The sequence below is a fragment of the Nothoprocta perdicaria genome, unplaced genomic scaffold, assembly GCF_003342845.1.
Source record: "Nothoprocta perdicaria isolate Ctin4 unplaced genomic scaffold, notPer1 scaffold_12, whole genome shotgun sequence".
Taxonomy (NCBI): Eukaryota; Metazoa; Chordata; class Aves; order Tinamiformes; family Tinamidae; genus Nothoprocta; species Nothoprocta perdicaria.
In genome coordinates, this window is record NW_020454316.1 from 2,564,171 (window position 1) to 2,584,264 (window position 20,094).

General features: G+C 52.4%; 1 protein-coding gene across 6 annotated transcripts in view; it reads right to left on the minus strand.

Moving 5' to 3' along the window:
• Nucleotides 1–20,094, minus strand: part of MPRIP (myosin phosphatase Rho interacting protein) — a 76,288-nt gene that overhangs the window by 7,635 nt on the left and 48,559 nt on the right. For 4 of the 6 annotated variants that reach the window (XM_026054232.1, XM_026054233.1, XM_026054231.1 and 1 more), the window contains exons 10-17: nucleotides 18,957–19,013; nucleotides 17,225–17,293; nucleotides 16,867–16,956; nucleotides 16,294–16,403; nucleotides 11,060–11,651; nucleotides 10,085–10,201; nucleotides 2,998–6,834; nucleotides 218–365 (exon numbers count right to left, since the gene is read on the minus strand). In XM_026054232.1, coding sequence (XP_025910017.1) covers nucleotides 218–365; nucleotides 2,998–6,834; nucleotides 10,085–10,201; nucleotides 11,060–11,651; nucleotides 16,294–16,403; nucleotides 16,867–16,956; nucleotides 17,225–17,293; nucleotides 18,957–19,013 — 5,020 coding nt within the window. The remainder of the gene's footprint in view (nucleotides 1–217; nucleotides 366–2,997; nucleotides 6,835–10,084; nucleotides 10,202–11,059; nucleotides 11,652–16,293; nucleotides 16,404–16,866; nucleotides 16,957–17,224; nucleotides 17,294–18,956; nucleotides 19,014–20,094) is intronic. The other 2 variants (XM_026054236.1, XM_026054237.1) reach the window with 1 other exon arrangement.

Consider the following 20,094-nt stretch of genomic DNA (forward strand, 5'->3'; position numbering starts at 1 on the left):
TTAACAGTATGTGAATCCCAGGAATGACTATTGCCTTTCTTAGAAGAGAGGTGACAGCTGAGGGGGTGACATACCTGGCCTGGAAGTGGCCCTCCATCCCGAACACATATCCCGTGATCCCATCCTGCCCCGCTCCTCCAAACCCGAGCAGAAACCGCCCCTGTGCCCCCATTCCCAGGAGCTGCCCCACGGGGTGTCCTCTGGTGTGTCCTCGTACCTGAAATGGTGGCCGCGGTTTCTTCTGCCAGCAGGCGATCCTTCTCCTCCCGCAGCTTCTCCAGCTCCCGCTGGTGCTGCCGCTGCAGGTCCTCAATCTTCTTCTGGTGCGTCTCCTCCATGGCTGCAAAGCCCCGTTCACATGTTGCCTGCAAAAGGGACAAGGACGTGGGGAGACTGGCACAGGAGTGGGGGGCTGAGAGCCCCCAGGAGCCACGTGCTGGATACCCGGGGCTTCCAACGGGTCACGAACCACGGAGGTGCCCTCACAAACCACAGAGGTGCCCTCTCTGCTCTCTTCTGTGGCCTTGTTTTGCAGGTGCCACCACCTCTGGGTGACTTGTGAGCGGCTGGCGCCAGCAACGCCGCCTTTGCGCACAACCGAGCATCCCCTCGAAAGCAGCACGGAAATCACCTAATGATTTTGTTACCACAAGTGAATTTAGGCCAGGACTTAGGGCTGCTCTCCTGGGATCGGCGCTCTGGGGGTTGTGGAGCCCCGAAGGGCGCGATGGGCAGTGCCAGGCTGCTGTTCTGCCCAGCAAAGCTGCAAATGCAACCGACGTGCAGCTGACGGCGGGTCTGGAGCCCCGACGCTCGCCCAGCGCYGCTGCTGGAGCCCCCGGGGCTTCTCCTTGGCTTCTGAAGGGGGTCCCCAAGTTAAACCATCGCCTTGGCAGGCAGGAGCTGCCGCTCGGCCCTCCCGCTGGCAGGGCCCGTTTGCGTGTCCGGTGCCAGCCCGAGCGCCCCGGGACTCGCCGTGCAAACAGGGCTGCAGGGAGCAGCTCCGGGAGCCCCATTCCAGGGCATTTCTTCATGATTCGCCCTGGTATTTTCAAAGAAAAATGAGCAACTACCACCCAGGGAGTCACTGGGACTCCACGGAAAATTTAGGGGGACAAAATCACCGCCCAGAGCTTGTGGCTGTCTAACACCTGCCAACCTGCATTAACTAAAACTCTGCAGCGTTACCAGTTCGTTGCCTAATGCAATGTAATGGGTGTCATTCCGGTTCCCGCTTCTCATCTCTGGGACTCCTTCCCTCCCCTTTAAGTTTTGCTCCTGGGGCATTTTTCATTTTCTCAGCCTTGTTTTCTGCAACTTGTCAGTCAGAGTCAGAACTTGCCGGGACTTGGCTGACTCAAGGGCGGTGTGAAGCAGCCTGGCAGCATTCCTGTTTCTCTACCTAATATTGGAGGGAAATCTTAAACGGTCCTTGACGGTTCTGGTTGCCAGTTCCAATATTTCATGTATTGTAAATGCATTGCTTTAAATCAGGATATTCAAACATGCACAAACCAGTACCTTGCAGCACTGACACTACATTTTCCATCAGGTTTAGAAGAGAAGGAACAAGCAATTTAACCCATAAATAGGAGAGGCTTTAAAGTGCCAGGCTGGCTTTCTAGCCAAGAGAAGTTTGTATTTTCTTTCTGCCTCTCTGCAGCATACAGCCATGTCAGGACCTTTGCTTGCTATTATTTTTGAGTAATTGCCTCTATTTTGGTTCTTTTGCTTCTCCGCAAGCAAGACCGCTCATTGGTACCAGCAGGGCTGCGGTGCGCACAGCTCTGGGGAGCTTTCCTTCCTCATGGATACACGAGGATGGAGCAGAGAACATGAAGTAAACACCAAACATCACCCTGATCTACCCAGCAGCTTTCCTTTGAGCACCCAATTCACCTCCGAAGTGAAGGAGGAGAAGGGATAGGGCAGCACTGGGTAAAAAAACTATTTGGCTACAGCTGCGTCACGTTTTATTCCCAATCCCAGTGGTCTCTCAGGATCTTGCTGCTGGAAGCAAGTTCTCCCATCACTTGAACCTGRTTTTGCTGACTTGGAAGAACAACTGCTCTTCGGAAGCATCGCCAGCAAAGCCTGGCTCTGTGCCTGCAGCCCCAGTGCATCTCCTGGTGCTCCTCCTTCCCCTCGTGTTCAATCTGGAAGCCTCCTCGCGTGCTCTTGGAACCTCTCTGCCATCCTAAAACCTGCTCCTCATTGGAAATGGTCTCAGATCAAAAGCTGAACACCAAACTTAATGGATTCTTAGAAGCTGTAACATCTAAGGTTAGTTTTACAGCCAATCCTGGTGATTTGAACAAACATTTTTCATTGCCATTGGGTTGTTCTGCACCCAGTTTGGGTTTCTGATAACTGTGCACTCTTTGTTATGTAAAGAAGTGCTGGAACATAATGGCGATGTGATTTCCCCCTCAGCCACTTCGGATATTTGTTTTGCTATACAATTTGGCACGATTTTACAGCTACTTTCCCCAGGAACACACATTCTGAGAGCAGAAGTTTCCATTTCATCTTCCAGTTTCGAGGGCAGCAGAGACAGACTGGAGATTTGGTCAGGCTGGGAAAGACAGTTCAGGAGTGCTTTGAAAGGGAAGTCACAAACACAATGTACGCCTCAAGTACGAGAAGAAACACTACACTGTTCATATGCTTAAGGAGTGCGTGACATGATCAAGGCATTTTGCAGCTCTCCCTCCTTCCACAACCTGCAGAGTCTGCCACAAAGAGCCCTTCCAATGATGGAGCCTCTCCAATGGAGACGAGGGCTTCAGCAATGCATTTAGAATACCCCAGCACAGGGGGAAAAAAAGGAAGCATTAATAAATAACTTGCCTTACAGAGGCTTTTTTTTTTTTTTTTTAACATTTTTGGGCTTACTGTGTGCTGGCTCTCCCAGGGGAGGCCCCTAGGCTGTGCCAGCATGACTGACTGCACCCTCCCACRATCCTCAATGGCAGAAAGCAGGAAAAGTATCAAAACCTTTAAGTTTTCAAAGTCTTTCTGGTATTTTTCCCTCAAAGTCGAGGCATTTCCCTCCAGGTGCTTGTTCTCCAGCTCGTCTCTCATGGTGTTCATCTGGGCCTCCAGCTCCTGGATGCGCTCTCGGAGGCCGTGCATGGAGTCCGGCTCGCTCCCGGGGAGCTGGGTGCTCCCGGCGCCCGGCGCCTCCGCGGGTGCTGCCTCGGGCTGCTGCCTCTCGTACTCGTCCAGGGTCTCCTGCAGCTGCTGCAGGTTCTGGCTGTAATGCTCCTGCAGCGCCTGCAGCTCCTCGCTGTGGATCACTTGCAGTTCCTTTATCTTGGCCTGGAACTTATCCTCCAACGTCTGCATCTGCTCCAGGTGGTACCGCTCCATGTTCTCCTTATCACGGACAACGGCATCAAGTTGGTTTAGGCCCTCGGTCCGCTCGGCCTTGAGAGCGTCCTCTGTCCTGTTCAGCTGCTCTATCACGTTTCGAATCTCCTCCTCGTATCTGCCTTGCAGTTCACTGATGCTCTTGCTGTGCTTGTGCTCTTCCTCCTCTAAGAACCTTCGCTGGCCATCAAGCTGGGCCACTTTTGCTTTGAGGTCCGCGTTCTCCCGCTCCAGCATGGCTATCACCTCCCCGTATTCACCCTGCTGCTTTCTGAGCAAATCTTCATACTCATCCCGAAGCAGAGACACCGTTTTCACCCGCTCTTGGCAGAGCGCGTCCATGCTCTGCAAGGATTCCTTGTAAGACTTCAGCTCTCTCTCGTACTCTAGTCTGACCCTGCAAGCTGCGTAACAAACCTGAGCCTGAACAATTGCATCTTGGACTAACAAAGAGGAGTAGCGCTCAAGGTCGCCCATGCACGAAYGGTATGAAAGACTCTGAGATATTTTGAGGAGTTTCTGGCAATCCCTCATGGCTTCCTCGGGAGGCAGAGATAATAAGGCAACGGCTATTTCCTTAAGGACACTGGACTTGTCCTTCAGTTGTTGGGCAAGGTCTTCTTGAATGGAAACAAGAGCTTCGCTACTGCGGTYGGGCAAACTGCAGGTCTCCTCCATCTTGGCTACTTCCTGATAGGGCATCATTTGTACGTGGTTCCCATCCCATGAGATCTGGGTTCTTTCCGAGGCATCTTTTTGGATTTCAAGTGCTTCAGAAATCTGATGCATGACCCCGTCAAACTCAGGAGTCCTGTATGCTTTGATGATTTCCTCCAGCATGCATTTATGTTGCTGGAGGGCTGTTTTGGTGTTATGAAGGTCCTCTTCGATAGTTTTTAATCTCTGATGAAAAGACTCTCTCATTTTCTGTGCAACAAAGCCAAGTTCTGCCTTGATCAATGTAGCATCTGCTACTGTGCTGAGAAAACATGGTGAAAAGCCCAAACCTGCTGTCTCCGTTTTGCCCTCTGCTTCTCCTTCTCTGGTGCTCAAGTGCATTCTTAGCTCCTCCACCTGGCTCCAAAATTCCCCTTCCAGCAGCAGCTTCTTAGATAGGACGCCGGCCAAATCAATTGCTGTATGAGAAACATTTGCTGGCTCTAACAAAACCACCTCAGCTGTTCCTTGGATCTCTCTGAGAATCTGAGATATCTCGGAGCTTGCATTTTTCAAAGACTCTGCTATCTGGTTGATTAGAGAGGCTTCAAACGCCACCCTGTCAGAAAGCCACCTTAGCTGGCCTGCATCGACCATTTCCACTTGCTGCTCCTTGCAGGCACGTTCCTCTTCACTAAAACAAACTCCTTCTGAGGCCGGGCTCTGTGTGATAAGGCCTTCACCCTGCTGATACTCAGATGAGATTAGTGCCCCTCTTAAGGCTTGGATTGCATTTGATAAGGTTGTTTCCATGCTGGACAGAGTAACAAGAAACAAATCACCCTCTTTTTCCTTGTCTGATTTGGGCAGAGATCTTAGCTGCTCCCTGCATTTCTCCAGGCAAGTCAGTGCTTGATCATTTCTCATTTGGAAACCTCCCAGCTCGCTAACGTGGTTTTCTGTTAGTTTCACCTTTTCCTGCCTCTCGTTTTCCAGCTGTGAGATCAGAGCACTGACTTGGGATAAGCTGGTTTGAAGCTGTTCCCGCAGCTGGGACTCCGTGCTGGCCCACTGGTGGTGAAGGGCTATCAGCGTCTCCTGGTTATGCCCGTGCTGGCTTTCCAGCTTCATGGTCACATCTTTGAGCTTCTCCTCTGTAATATAAAGTTTGGTTTCCAAGGAATGGATGATGGAGAGATAGGTCTCAGAGTCACTCGTCCCTGAGGATGGGTAGCCAAGAGCTGGCTCTGATGACATGCTTTCTTCAGACAACGATCGGTCTTGACTCGTGTCTGAGGAAGTGCTGCTTGTCCAGTTTTTCTCAGATCCATCTGGGTGTATATATTTTTGGCACTGGATGCTCGAGAAACGGATTCTTTGCCTCTTGGCACCCATGATTCCTATATCAGGCTTTGCCAGGGCTTTCTGAACCAACTCCTGGTCTTGGAGCTCTGCGGCTTTGGCTGGAGAATCAAATTCTTCAACTTGCCTCTGGTTGGTCTCAAGAACGTCATCATCCTCTTCCTTGGGTGCATAATTCAGACCTGGAAGGACATCATGAGTTTGCAGATGTTGCCCCAGTTGAGCAGGATGACCTTCATCAGTCTCAACACCAGGGCCAAGCTCTTCTGCCTCCTCAGCACATGGAGCTGGGCCTACACTAACCAGTTTCTTTAAAGCCTCCTCTTTGGCCTTTAGCTTTATTTTAGTCTCCTCTAAACTGCTATCTAAAGCAACCATTTTAACCAGAGCCTCACTGAGGTCTTGATCTTTCTTCTCCACAATCCGCAAGTGCATTTCCTTAACATGTCTCAGCTCCTCTTCTTTTTCCTTCAGCACCTTCTGCACACTCTGGAACTGATCTGATATCTCCTCAAACGATTGCTCCAGGTTGCGGTAGTTGGTCTCTTCCATTTTCAACTTTGCTTGCAGCTTTGCAACTTCATTATCCGACTCCGCAACCTGATTCATGAGCTCATGAAACCTACATTTGATCTGATCCCTCTCCCTCTCAAGCTCCTTGATGTGCTCCGCRAGTTTCAGGATACTGGCCTCCTTCATCACCAGTTGCTCCTCCAGCTGGTGGACAATCTCACTGCCTTCAAATTTTGCACTCAGTTTCTCTTTCTGCAGAATCTCCATTTGCTGCTCATTATTTCGTAGCTGATTCTCATACTCATTGGCCTTATCCTCTACCTCCTTCAGACTCCGTATCAAAACCTGCTTTTCCCTCTCACAGCTTTCCAGCAAAGCCTCRTAATTCTTCTGCAACTTCTCTTCCATCAGCATCCGGGCTTGCTCGCTAGCGTTCAGCTGCCTGCTCAGGTCCGCGATCCTATCTTGGAGCCTCTGCACCTCTTTCTGATGGTCCCTCTGCAAAGCCTGCTGCATTTCCAGATCCCGAAGCTCCTGCGTCTTCTCCAGCAGCAGGGCCTCCGCGGCCTTCAGCTTCTGCTCGCTGGCTTTCAGCTGCGAGCTCAGCGTGGCCTCGCCGTGCTGCCACTCCTCCAGCTGCTCCTTGGCTTTCTCCTTCTCGCTCCTCAGGTCGTTCCTCAGCTTGGCCAACGTCTGCTCTTTGATGGACAACTCGGCCGCCGCGTTACTGAGCCTGGCCTGCAGGCTCTGGATCTCCACTTCGTGGTGCCGGATCACGTCCTTGGCCTCGGCATAGCTACGTTTCAGCGACTGAATCTGCTGGTTGATGAGCTCTTGGCGCTGGCATTGGGCTTCCAGCTCGCTTTGGAGGTCTTGATTGACTTTGTGGAGCCTCTGCCAGGCACCTGATGGCGAGGTGGCCACCTCGGTCTTAAAAAAATTGGTTAAATACTAATTAGTAACACTCTCGGCTCTCCCTTCTGAGTGTCACACCTCTGGCCAGGCGGGCCACGGAAAGGCTCCTTGCCTTGTTTTGGCTGCTACCCACATGCTCCAATTGGGAAGATTTGTTCTTGGCACAATTTTGTGTTTGTTTGTTTGTTTGTTTTAACCGACTTTTTGGTTTTTTAATTGCGTGACAACTGCTTTCCAGTAACAGAAAACACGGACCGTAACATCAAAACAGCTCTACAGTAACAGTAAAAAAAAAAAAAAAGTCAAAACCAAACAGAACCAAAAAAACAATGAAAAAGAAACACCAGCAGTAAAACAGAGACAGAAAAACGAGAGAGAAACTGTGAGTGAGAACGAGGAAGAGGACGGGAATAGGCTGAGAAGGAGGGAACTTCTCGTTTTAGCACCTTAGCTTGTTTTGTTGCGAAACAAAAAGTGCACAGTTGAGGTAACACAGTCCTACCAAACAAAAGCAACAACAGGAAAGTGAGGTGAAGGCAAATGATATCACATTCCACCAGGACGCAGGCAGATGGGACAGCCATCGTGGCAAGGTCGTTTCTGTGACTGCTAGACAGGGCTTGCTGGCTGCTCACCATATTAAAGAGATGCTGTTACGCTAAAGTTTAAGGCTAGGAAGGGTCTAATTTGCCTACCTGTAAAAAAAAATGAAGGACAAAATAAAAAGCCCGACAAGTGAAGGGCAGAGAAAGATATGATGAGGATGTAAGATGAAAGAAACCAACCTTTGTGAGAWTCAAACCAAAGCAGTGGAGCATGCAAAGAGAAAACTCACAAAGAGAGTCATGCAAAAGGCGACAGAAATTATGTATCTTCAAAAAAAGACACAGACAGGAAGAGGCGAGAGAGGCACAGCGTTAAGCCTAGGAATTTGGCCTGCCTTGCTGGACTCTGGTTGCTGCTAAGGAAAGCCCACAGATGTGACACTCAGTTATGTTAAGTTAAATTTCATGCTTAACACCAACAACATGCAAGAATATTCCCCGGGACAGGTTAGTAAGTGGCCCCCCTCCCTCCCACCATGGCCAGAGCTGGGAGGTATCACAGGGACATTAAAGAGAGGAGCGTGAGGCCCCCGTRCTTCCTCCCCTGTTAGTGTTCAAAGCTTTGGGGTGGCTCCACCACGATTAAACTCAAGAGCAGGACAGAGAGGAAGGGTTACACGAGGCCGGAGAGGGCTTCAGTGCAAGGCACATGCATCAGTCCTGGTTAACTTCCAGCGTCTTCGGTAAGAAATGTGCAGCATCTTTTGAGTCGGGTTGGACCCAGCAGCGCCAAGGCCTGGGGTTTGGTCCCCCAAGTCCAGCCCGGTGTCATCGGCCAGCAAGGGGTGGGTGGCCCCATGCAAAGCAGAAGGGCCAGGGCAGCAGCAGCCAGATGCCTCGACTGGATGTTCTCTGCTACTCTTTTCCACTGCCCATTAAAGTCACCTCCTAGATTTTGGCTTCATGGAGGACACAGATTCAGAGGGTCAACCCAAACAAACATCATGACATTTCCCAAATTGAAACCTCCTTCATGTCCCTTAGACCTCAGCAGTGCTAGGTCCGCCTGCTCCAAGGAAAGAAGGGGGGAAAACCCTACTAGTAAGTAGGGTTTTCCCTACTCCAGTAGACTGGAGTAAGTAAACCCTCTAGAAACCCCGTCTAACTTTTAGGCACAAGTTTGGGCCAGCTCTTGCTGCTGTCTTCGTCTGTGCAGCCCTTCTGCAGACTTTGTCTCTGGCCCCTAGCCCTTGTGCTGAGCTGCAGTTTCAACATGGCCAATCTGACGGCGGATGCAGCATTGGATTTTTCTGCCCATCTACTGGTTTCTGGGCTCTGGGCTAAGGGAGGTCAGATGTTGGTGCTCTGGGGATGTGGGAGCTCATCTGTTGTTGCAGAAACACGGGCTACTGCCAGGGCTGGTGGCCAACGCGGGAGCTGCCATAACGCGAGACTGAAAACGTCCSAGAAAGGGAAAGCAGCAGAGCGTGAAGTGGCAAATCCAGCGGACAGACAGATCCAGTCTATCCATCTGGATAGATGGAGGAACCATCCAGGTTTCCCATCATGCTTCCCCCTTCGACCAACCTGCCCTCTTGCTGGTCTCCTTTTATAGGCTATGGGGCTCTGCATCTGCCATGCAAAGGGGGCTGGTGCTGTCTCTAGCACTGACTCACTAGATCCAGGTCATTTCCTGGCTTGGATTCCAAGGACTTTCTCCCTCTTCTGAAGTCACCATAGTGAAAATGCCACTCCTCCAAGCAAGTACTGTCAGTGTGGGGTCGCTGGATATACTAATAAAAGCATTAACAGCAACTCCATAGAGGAGATTACAGGAAAAGAAGGCAACGTGCCTCCCTGCTCGGGACAGTTCCTCCACCTTTGCAGTTTCTTCAGAGGAAGTTTCTCCCTTGAGAAATACAGACATAAAGCTCGGGGTCAACACCAGGCCGTGGGAGCACACAGCGCTGCCATGGAAGGCCACTTGGGTCCACACCAGTTTGACCAAACAGATTCTAGCAGGTCCAAACGCTACTGCTGCACAGAAGAGGACTAAATACTTGCTAAAGCGAGCAGAAACAGCTCCACAGGCTTGGCAAAATACCTACTTTCTGGAGTCGGGGAGGAAAGGTTTCTTTCCAAGAGACGTTCCTGCCTCTTTTGCCGCAATGTCCAGACCACACTCCCGGGAAAGACACCTTCTACCACAAGAAGCCCCCACGTGCCCCGCCAGCAGGGCCCGGCTGTCACGGCACAGTCCACGCTGACTGCAGATACACCAGCACGGGCTGCGTTTGCCCAGGTAACAGCCGCAGGAACACCCTGTTTGCCAGGGGCAAACCAGATGTTTAGGACACCTTCAGTGACACCACTGCTGGACGGGAAGGTCTGGGATAAGGACTTTGCCCCTGGGGAACCTTCCTTCCCCCTGGGAAACCTGTAGCTAGTGTTACCTTCTGCCTCACAGTAGTTGTGACCACTCCTAGGAGAGCTCTCTAATGGATCGCAGACCAGTGTGCTGGCTAAACAGATGATCCGCAGAACGCTAGAGAATAACCAATACTGACAGATGGTTCAAACCTCTTGGATTTGGACCCACTCCGTTTTGCACATTTCTGCTTTAACCAGGATGCACTCATGAACACCCTGGACTGAAGCCCAACAGGTTCCCTTTCAGGTGCACAGAAAGCCAGATTTCTCTCTCTTTCTTGCTCTCCTACCTGCAACACGTAGCCCTCGCGGGCGCTCTGTTCCCGGCCCAGAGCCACTTTCAGCTCGTCCTGCAGGTGCCGGTTCTGCTCCAGGAGCTCCAAGGCCTCCTTCTGCTTCTGCTCCAACTGGTGGAATATGAAAAGAGACAAAGGCCACGTTTTGGCAGGGGAACAGCCTTCAGGAGACAGCCGCTCAAAGCAAGGTATGGCAGAATGAACAGGGCTCCGCTCTGGGATCTGAATCTTATTTTGCCAGGGAATATCCCTCCCCTAAAAGAACTAAGAGATGCATTATTTTAATTTGTACTGCTCACTGCAGTGAAGGACGAATGGCACCAACTAGTGCCAGGCACATCCTATCCTGGTTCACATTGGCCATGCTCTGGGTTAGGCCAAGCCTGCATCCCCCTCATTCTTACTAAGGCATCTTAATCCTGACTAACAGCAATCTCTGTTTTCCCAGACACAGACTCATCTGAGTGAGTTGAGCTTTCTCCTTTCTTCTCCTAAAATAGGATTGCTTGCTGTGRTCTCCATGAAAAGTGAACCTTGGTGGGGTGAGCCACAGAGCCACTCAAGCCAGTGGATATTTTTGTAGACATGCTTACACCCTCAAATCTCCAGAGAYGCAGAGACTCACAGAATTACGAGCTTAAATTTACAGTCTGATTAATGTACATAAGCTGTGCTCCTAGCATCAGAGGAAGGCTGGAGAATGACTAACAGAAATTGCCTCTGGTCCATACAGGATGGGTTGGCTAGAAAGGAGGAGTAAAACACCATCACTGCAACACCCATCCTTGAAGCAGTGAGGGAAAAATGCAGTTGGATCCATTGGAAATGGCAGGGACATGCCAGTTGGTTCCCTGCTAGGTCCTTAGGGGACCTGAGAGCATCCACACTTCTTGTTATTATGAAGTGTCTCTGCTCAGGTGTCCCACTAAATCGAAGGGCACCGTGGCTGCCCCACACACCCTGTTTTACCTCCTTCTCCAGCAGCGCGGTTAAGTGCTGCTTTGCGAGCCCCTCGTCCCGGTCGTCCGAGGCGGCGAGGTGCAGCGGCGCGATGGGGATCTGCTTCTCCTCGCGCAGCGGGGTCGTCTCCACCTGGTGCCAGCGCTGCTCGATCTCCACGTGAACGTTCTGCGGCTTCATGTCTGCGGTGCCGGGCAGGCCCGGGATCCTGTCCACCTCCATCCTTAGCGTCTCCTCCGGCCCGGCGCCGTCCACGGCATCGATCATCTCGAAGCGCTTGCGCCTCTCCTCCCTCCGGCGGGCACGCTCCCTCTCCAGCTCTCCCGGATCTGTGTCCAGAGCACCACTGTCTTTGGGGAAGGCGGTGGTGCTGCCCTTGGAGGAGTCGGAGGCGTTTGCCCGCTCCTGCGCCAGGGCTTGCTGGATGGGGCGAAATTCAGCCCAGTCAAAGGTCTTGGACCGTCCTTCCCGCCTGCGCTCCCGGGCCCGGCTCCGCTTCTGCTCCGGATCCATCTCGACTTGCTCGGTGTCCGGCTTCTCGCTCGGCTTTGGGCTAGTCTCGAAGGAAGAGCTCGTTTTKCTTTTCTCCTCTGGCAAGGAGCTATGGGGACAGAGAGAGGAAGGGAAGCATCAGGCAGAGATGCAGAGAGAGACCCTCGTGCTCTCCCACGCATGCCTCAAAGAGCTGCTGCTCCGGTCGGGTGAAAAGGGGCTGCTCGAAGCCCAAGCAACTGCCAYGTGCCTCCCTACCCGTCCATCTCCCAGCAGCAACGGAGCGGCCCGGCACGTGGGAGCGACTCCTCCTGCCACTGCCCTTGGCGTGAATCCGGTGCCCAGGGCGGGAAGCGCTCGGCGTGCACAAGCCGGGATGCAAGCGGCCCCGCACAGCTCCGGGGCCTCGCTGGCGGCCCAACGCTCCCCCTGGAGAGCCCTGCTCCCTCCTTGGCTCTTCCGACCATCCCCGTCTCYCGTCCCCTCCACTGTGGGACCAGGGAGTGCGCATGGAAGAGCAGCCCATGAGGCTACAGCCAAGCAGCGACCGCCGAGCAAGGACCTCCACTGCGGACRTGACCTCCTCTGCGGTTCCCCCTAGGAGCTTGTCCCCCATTCCGTGTCTGCCTCCCCAGCTCCGTGCAGACACGGCCACCACCGAGGCCATCGTCACATGCTCGCTGGGMGGGTGCCGCTGGTCCCATCAAAGTCACTCTGGCTTCAGGGCCGCAGCTTGCAGGAGACTGGGAGCGCCCCGGCTAGTGCTCAGCRGGGAGGAGGAGGAGGAGGACGAAGCACAGAACAGTTCTCAGCAGTGTTTGGAAACGGGGTTACGTTTTTCCTTGAGCTTGGCAAAGTGTGGGGCTTAATGGTTCGAAAACTTCTCCGTGCCACTATCTGTACCGAAAGCACGGATGTCCCCGAGGGAAAACAGCCTTGCCGGAGACACTGGGAGACACGGCAAGGCGGGCTGCATAGCATATACGCAGCCGTTGGAGAGCAAGAGTTAGGCAGAATGCAGCAACAGTCACTGATAAGACCAATTTCTCAAGCAAGGAATGACTGAGTGCTGAGTTAGAGCATGGCGGGTTGAGAGGGAAGACATACTCGTCAAGCAGGGAAAGTTAATAGGGGAAGGAAGTTTCCAACCTAGGGATAATCTGTAATGCAGTATTAGCTCATTAAACGTAGACATGCCAGCCTCATAACATGCAGATCAAAACTCAAAAAGAAAATAGCAGTACGTGAACTTCCCTGAGGGACAAAGGAGGGCATTTGCTGAAACCTCTCTGCTATGAGACCCCCCAAAGCCGCCTCCTTTCCACAAGCCTCTCCCATAGATTTCGGCCGTTCAGGGTGGCCCTTGGCTCTCTCCACTCCTGCTCCTGTCCCTTTCCAAATGACAGAAGCCCCCGGGGCTCAAGACTTCAGCGCTGCCTTCTTGAAGGGTGTACAGGGAAAGAGCCAGCAAGCGGTTCCAGGGGCCTTTCCTTGCAGGCAAATCGGCACTAAGGTGCTTCCAAACCATGGGATTACATGCGCGGAGGCTGCTCTTCTTTACAGGGAGCAGCAGGGGAATGGATTCTGCTCCAGAACTCCTAACAAAACCCAGCTCCCCCTGCCAAAGACTTCATATACGTGTGCACGCCCAAGACAAAGAGCGGWGCAGAACAGATGCCGCTGCGTGGGTCCAGGGCTAGTATCTTCCGATGCACTTTCATCCATGATCAAACCACAGGCTCTGCAGCGCTGAGTTTCAAGAAACTCTGGCAGTTACAGGCTAAAACCAGCTTGGAGATAATTCCTTCTTCAGCTCTGTCACTTACAGCTAATAAAACAACCCTGAAAGGCAACATGATGAAACCTCCTCGCTCCTCAGCCATTGGGAGATATTGCATGGATCCAAAGCATGCTTCCAGCCAGGCTTTCAATCTGGAGGCAGTTTAGTGATTACAGCTGCGTTTTAAATAAGTGAAACACTGATGAGATGGAGTCTTAAAATGGAGAAGAGAGTTAGAAAGAAAGGGAGTCCGGGGGCCTCTGGTACAACATTGGAAGCCAGAAATAATGTTGCTCTAAATACCACGTGGGAGAATCTCAGCTCTTTCTGAGGCAACATCTCTCCCTAGCTTACTTCTCCTTTGCAGATTCTCAAAGAGCAAGGGACGTGAGTCAAGCAAGGGAGAGGGGGGCACAGGGAACTGAATTAGCAGACTCAAAACACTGACCCAAWGCTTTTTATTTTATCTCATTTCATCTTATCTCATCCCACTGAAGTGCCCCTCGGCTATTAACCATGCTCAAGTATTTCCCATTTCCTCCAGCTCAGACCAATGGACTCACATTATGTGAGAGGTCTTGGCTTCCCAAGGACATTTATGGTTCAGGCAGCACCAAGATTTTCCAGCACGGTGGGCAGTGCACGTCGAGAGCCCGGCCGCAGAGAGCAAGAAATGCATGAAGGCTGCAAACAACTACCCATAGGAGCACAGGGACACTCAGCCTAATTGATGCCTGGAGAGCTAAATAAGTACCTGGCACTAAAGCAATCACCTGCCTTCCTGTGGAAACTTTTTATCTGCACGGTCATCGTTAGCACGGTGTAATTAGTGCCTCTGTGGATTGCATGGTTCTTTATGGGAAGGGATCAGTACAGCACCTACCGCCACCGGGGGTGTTGACACAAATGCTAAGATATAAACAGTAATTAGGACTTAAGTAACAGAGCAAACATGCGCTTGGCTTGGTGGAGACATCACAGAGGGTTAACTGCAGATGCTAAGGAGGACAGAGCGAGCGTGAGGTGTCAGACTGGCTCCTTGGGACAGGTTCAACACTGTCACCCTCCATGTGTGCTGCTCCCGTTGCCCCAGTACGGAGCTGGGCCTCATCTCCCCAGTTAGCTCATGGGAAGCTTCTCAYCCTCAAGGCATCCTGATATTCAGGGTGAGAGATCTGCCATCCTGCCATGGCAAACCTTTGGCATTCTGTCCTCTGGTTCTCCAGAAGCTGCTTCCCAAGTGCAGGATATTATGACATGCCCAAGGATACCCCAGACGTGCTGGGATACCCTGTGCTCTGGTGCGCTCAGCAGCAAAGGGTGCTGAAAGGCACCTTGTGAGCAGAACCTTGTTGTCATCTCCGGACGCCCGTCCCAGTTCACAATGACAGCCCTTCAGTGACGTGACTAACTCACCCGGGACTCTAACCCACTTTCATCCCTTCTAAAATCAGCTCAGTGAAAAACAACAGGAGGGCACCTATGACTCCCTCCCTCCTCACCTTCAGATTCAGATTCAACACCTCTTAACACAGCTTAACAAGTTCCTGCCCAACAGGTACCTGCACTCAGACCCTTTCACTAGGCTAAGTCAAGGCAAGACACTTCACCCAGGCTAGGAGTGGATGCAAAGCCAGTGAGCACAGGACTGCTGTCGTGCAGTAACTTGGTAGACTACAAGTGTACACTGTTTTTAAAGGCTGAGAAGTCCCCTCAAATCTCCTTGGTCTTCACCTTCATATCTATTCACATCGGAAGATACCAGTGTGGGGAAATCAAGTTGCTTCTTCCCTTCTTTCTGGCTTTTATTTAAAAGAAAAGAAAAAAAAGGGGGGGAAAAAAAGAAAAGAAAGAAAATAAATGAAAACTGCAGGACTTCCCATCCGAAGTGCAGAAAAGAGGAGCATGCAGTGAATCACAAGATATACAAACCACAAAACGTTAATACAGGAGAGAACACAGTTTTCCAACCTGGGCTTCAGCACGGATAGTTTCAAAGAGAAGTTTTTCCTGGGATTGCATGGAAATCAAACATACACAGGAGTGAGGAAAGAGGCGGCTTCCCAGAGACCCATGAGAGATCCACCAGAGAGCTGGGGCAGGGCTGGGAAATGGCATTCGAGTGTCAAGCAGGAAAGGGAAGGAGAGACTGGAGTAGATCCAGTTAAACAGCACTGGGTGAAAAGAGCCAAGCCCCAAGGCCTGGACTAATCCGGCCGGGATCTGCTTGTTGCAGCTATGGTAAGGCCTGGAGACGGAGTTAACTGCGTGGCTGTGTCCACTAGGTCTGTACCAGGCGGCCCATACAAGTGTGGCTGACACAGCTGGCTGTGAGAAGGTCAAATGCCCTTTGCCCATAACCACAAGCACTCGTGGAAGGTACTCTATGAACTGTAGGGATCCCTTCCTCTGGCACTGAAAGCACTAGAAGACACTAATATCACTGAAGCAAAAGGGAAGGAGCTGCTGCAGTGATAGGGAAGATCAAAAGAAGGAGGAAGACTCTCTGCTGGCTGGAGTTCACAACAACCAGMGCCAAATGGCTTCTAATTTAACCCTGGGCTTGCGCTGATGTGACCCATGGAGGGGACAGGCAGCTCTTGCTGAACAGTAGCCAGAGGAAAGGGGGAACCCAGCATGACTGACTCCAAGTGGTTTCACAATACCTGGTGGGAATCCAGAGGAGCCTTGATAAAGGAACAGTATTTCATATTCCTATGCACAAATTAAAGCCACATTTTCAWCCCTCTTTGAAATCTGAACACAAAAGAGTAACTCAAATATCAGCAGCCCCACAAAGTGCTTCCAAATTAAGCCCAGATACAGGGATACCAGAAAGAGCCAGAGCTTCCAGGAACAGACTCAGAAAGAGGAAAGGAAGAGAATAAGGAAAGGGTGATTCTAGCATTGCAAACCACAAACTGTGGGGACTGCGAGCCCCAGCCAGTCTCCAGCCTCTGCCCGTCTCTACCTTGTGACATCAGGAGCAGTGGTGGGGCGAACGTGCTTCATGATGGTCTGAATCCAGTTCCGGCGAATTCCAGACGTCATGGCGGAGAGGGTGAATTCCCCTTCTTTAGTCTAGGGAAAGGAGGGGACTGGCTCAGCACCATCCTGTCCTGCTGGACACCTTGCGGGGCCCATCCACACCCCTCGCCCAGTCCCACTGGCTGCTGCCTGGAAGGCGAATCCAGCTGCAGGCCCCGCTCCCTGCACAGCTCCAAGCGAGAACCAAGATTTCTCTATAACTAAACTGGTTTTGCTGAGTCCCTGAGACAAAAACCAGTCCTTTCCCCCTCCACTTCCATAAAGCAAACCCAGCTCCTTAGAGCACAGAGCAGCAGCTCTCAAGCACATGGCTCAGGACACAGGGTGGTCTCTCTGGGGAGACCGGGAAGCTATTTCCCTTCCCACGGACTGCAGCTGCACGACAGGAGCAGTCTGCTCCCGCCAGCTCCAGAGGCTGCCGCAAGCAGATCCCTGCGTGCACAGCCGCGCTCCCACCTTCCCTGCAGCTCATCCCTCCTTCCCACGGTTTCCTTACGTGGATCTGGAAGCCGTAGTTTCGCTGCACCGGGTACTCGGTAACATCATAGCACGTAGATAAATCGATTTCCCCATCCAGGTCAGCTGCCTGCAGAGGGGAAGAAGTGCTATTTATTTTAACTTGCAAATTAAAAGCACAGCACGGACTTGCAGGAGCCCCGGTTCCCCTCTCTGTGCTCTTTCCTGATTTCTCACCATTCCCTCTTTTTTGCATGTAGCCCCTCAAGCCCAATGGGACTCGACACGGCCCACCTGGATGGCTGACACATGCAAGGCACTGTGAGCTGACTGGAGAGATTTGGGGCTTATCCCAGAGCAGAATGGGCAGGGATTAACTCCAGAAAGGAGACACCTACCTCCTCCGCCACTGAATCCCTGTAGTATCTCAGGCTCTGATCCGTCAACACAAACCAGTGTTTCTTCCACTAGGAAACAAGCAACATTGGACTGTTACCAATCTGCTCCTCTGGTGCCGGAGAGCTGGAATAGCCCCCCAGCTCCAGGGAGCCACTTCCAGGCTTGCCTCTCCCCTCTTGCCCTGTGATCTGCTGAGGACAGTTTTCATGGAGAGGCCTCCAGCTTTCCCAGGGTAAAGGGAAGAGTGGAAGGAGCTGTAACACAGGGGACCCCATGGTGAGACAAGGATGTGGTTTCCAGCGCCAGGACATGAGCTTTGCTCGCGCTGTGGCTGCTGAGCAGACGTGCTAARGGAGTGCAGGGTCCCCAGCTGGCATTAACCCTCCGTGTGTGACAGCAGCACAGACTGAGAGAGCCACCAGGGCCTTTGGAGCCCTTCCCATCAGCTCCACCGGCAAAACAAGGCTTTTAGTGGCTGCACTTGAAGCCTTAGAGCTGCCTTTTTTAATTTTAAAAGAAAAAAATGCTCCTGCTTTATCTGCAGTACCTAGAAATGGAGTCAGAGCCAATTCCTGGCACTCCCTCTCTACAAACACACCTTCTGCACTCTCCCGGTGCGAGGCAGGCGCTTCCGAGGGAGCCGTAAATCAACACAGCGCTGGCCCCCGTGCCTGATTCACACGTGGCTGCATACGGACGTGCCCTCTGCTCACTGCAGCGAGGGCCAGCGAGTAGCTGGAGCCCTGGCCACTGTTCACTGCAGGGCATCCAGGGAAGCCTTGGCAGGGAAGGGGCTGCACGTGGGCACCGGCATCGGTGCCGGGCTCCAGGCTCTGCTGTGGGAGCTCTCCCTGCTGGGCAGGGCCACAGGCAAAGCGGATGCTTCTGTTAATGCCACGACACAGATGGTTTTTCCTGCTCGGTTTCGCTCCCTCAGCGCTCTGGGAGCCTCATCTGAGCCTCATTACTGATGCCAAAGAGGTCGCTGGGTCGCAAGGGAGAAGAGGCGAATAGAGAAGGGGAACACGAAACCAGGGCTACTATCCAGGCTGTCCTGACTCCCTGGAAACCCGTTACACACTGCCCAGAAGTGGGGCCTTGAAACTGCTGCGGGACAGAGCACCAGCTATTCCTGCTCCAATACAAACCCCGTCGGTGCAGGGCTCACACGTAGCTGCCCTTGTCTGGCTTGGGATCTGCACAGATTCCCTCCAGCAGCTCTGTCCCAGCGCCTGCATCTGCCTTCTCCCATCCGCAGCACCGACCCAATATTGATCCGCCCTGCAAAGCCAGCCCGGCTTCATTAATGCTGAGAGCAGCCTCGTGCAGGGCCGGCACGTGGGACATTGAAGAGGCTCAAAACCTGGCACACTGTCCTCATTGAGCCCTTGCCAGTAATTAAGATCCAGCATCGGGCTCTTTGCTGCTGTGCAGCAGTTTTTAAAAGACAGATCAGTGAAGAGCCTGTGCTCCCAGRGAGAAGGACTCCTGCCAGGCTTGACTGAGCACTACCCCAAGAACCAGGTGGACTGAAATGATCCTTTTTTGTTTTCCAGGCCATGAAGGAGCTTATTCCCCAGGCCATCGACACAGAAATCTGTCTGCAGGCAGAACTGGTCACGGCACCAGGCTCTTCTCAAGTTGCCTGGATTTTACAGGTGGGTGGGACCTGCCAGAAGCTGGGATTTGCCACAGAACCGATCCAAATGGAGTGTTTCCTCCGAGACTCACCTGCCCGTCCTCGTACTGCTTCGTCAACCAGCCCTTCTTGAAGTTCAGCAGGTCAGGCTGCAGGGAGAGAGAGGCAATTACTGCTCGGATGAAGTGCTAGGGTCTGGTTCCATCCAGGAAACAGACAGCAGCAATTTAGCAAAATACACTGCAACCACAAAAGCACCAACACCAGTTCAACTGGATCATTATGCTGCGTGGAGGCTAAACGTTGTCTCCCAGGAGGTAAAGAGACCTGGTGTAGGGTTTAGTCAGGCTGTCCCCATCCTAGCATTTTGGCATTTCCTACCTTTGCACTAGAGCTATAGAGAAAGGAGAAGCAAGGAATTAGCAGGACTGCTGACTCCTCAGCACTTCTGTGCAAAAACTCTGGTGTGATTTCCTCCAAAGTGGCTGCGTTGGGAGGTAGAAGCTAAGAGAAAAGCCAGCCACATAGTGTGGGGATAACTCCAGCCAACCCTTCACCCCCCAGCCTGGCCAGTGCCTAGGGTAGGATGTTGGCTCCCCCAAGGCCGAGCTCCTCCGGCTGCTACATGTGCTGCAGCCATCCGTGGGGCTTGGGACATCCCAGCCTGCTGCTGTGAAATGAATACTGCCRAGCATCTGGCTTTGGAACCTCACAGCAGTAGGTTTGGAGCAAAGAGAGCAGCTGGAGGAGGAGGAGGAAAAGGAGAGGAAGCTGCATTTGCAATGAGGCAGCACAAATCTACCGGCTGCAACTAAGGAAGCCATGAAAAATCGGGGACTGGAAGCTTATTCAGTCAAACCTATGCGAAGGGCCAGCACATGCCACGTTTCAGCGTTCCCACGCTGGTGGAAAGCCAKCTCCATAAAAACCCTAGGGAAAATATCAGCCTCCTCTTTCTGGATCACTAGGGAGTCGGAGGGGAGAGCAGACAGCTTCCAGCCTGAGCAGCAATGCCTGGCACAAGGCCTGATGTGACCGCAAGCGGCAAAGTCACCTAGCTCAGCAGGTACCTGCCAAAGAGCCAGTGATAAGTGATAAACTGCAGAAAAAATCTGCATTTGCAGTGACTAAACCCACCCCCGGATCAGGCTATGAGCACTGRGTATCTACATTTCAGACCTAACCTACCTGGAGAGAGTGACACCACAAACCTTCTGCTTCCCCTCTGCC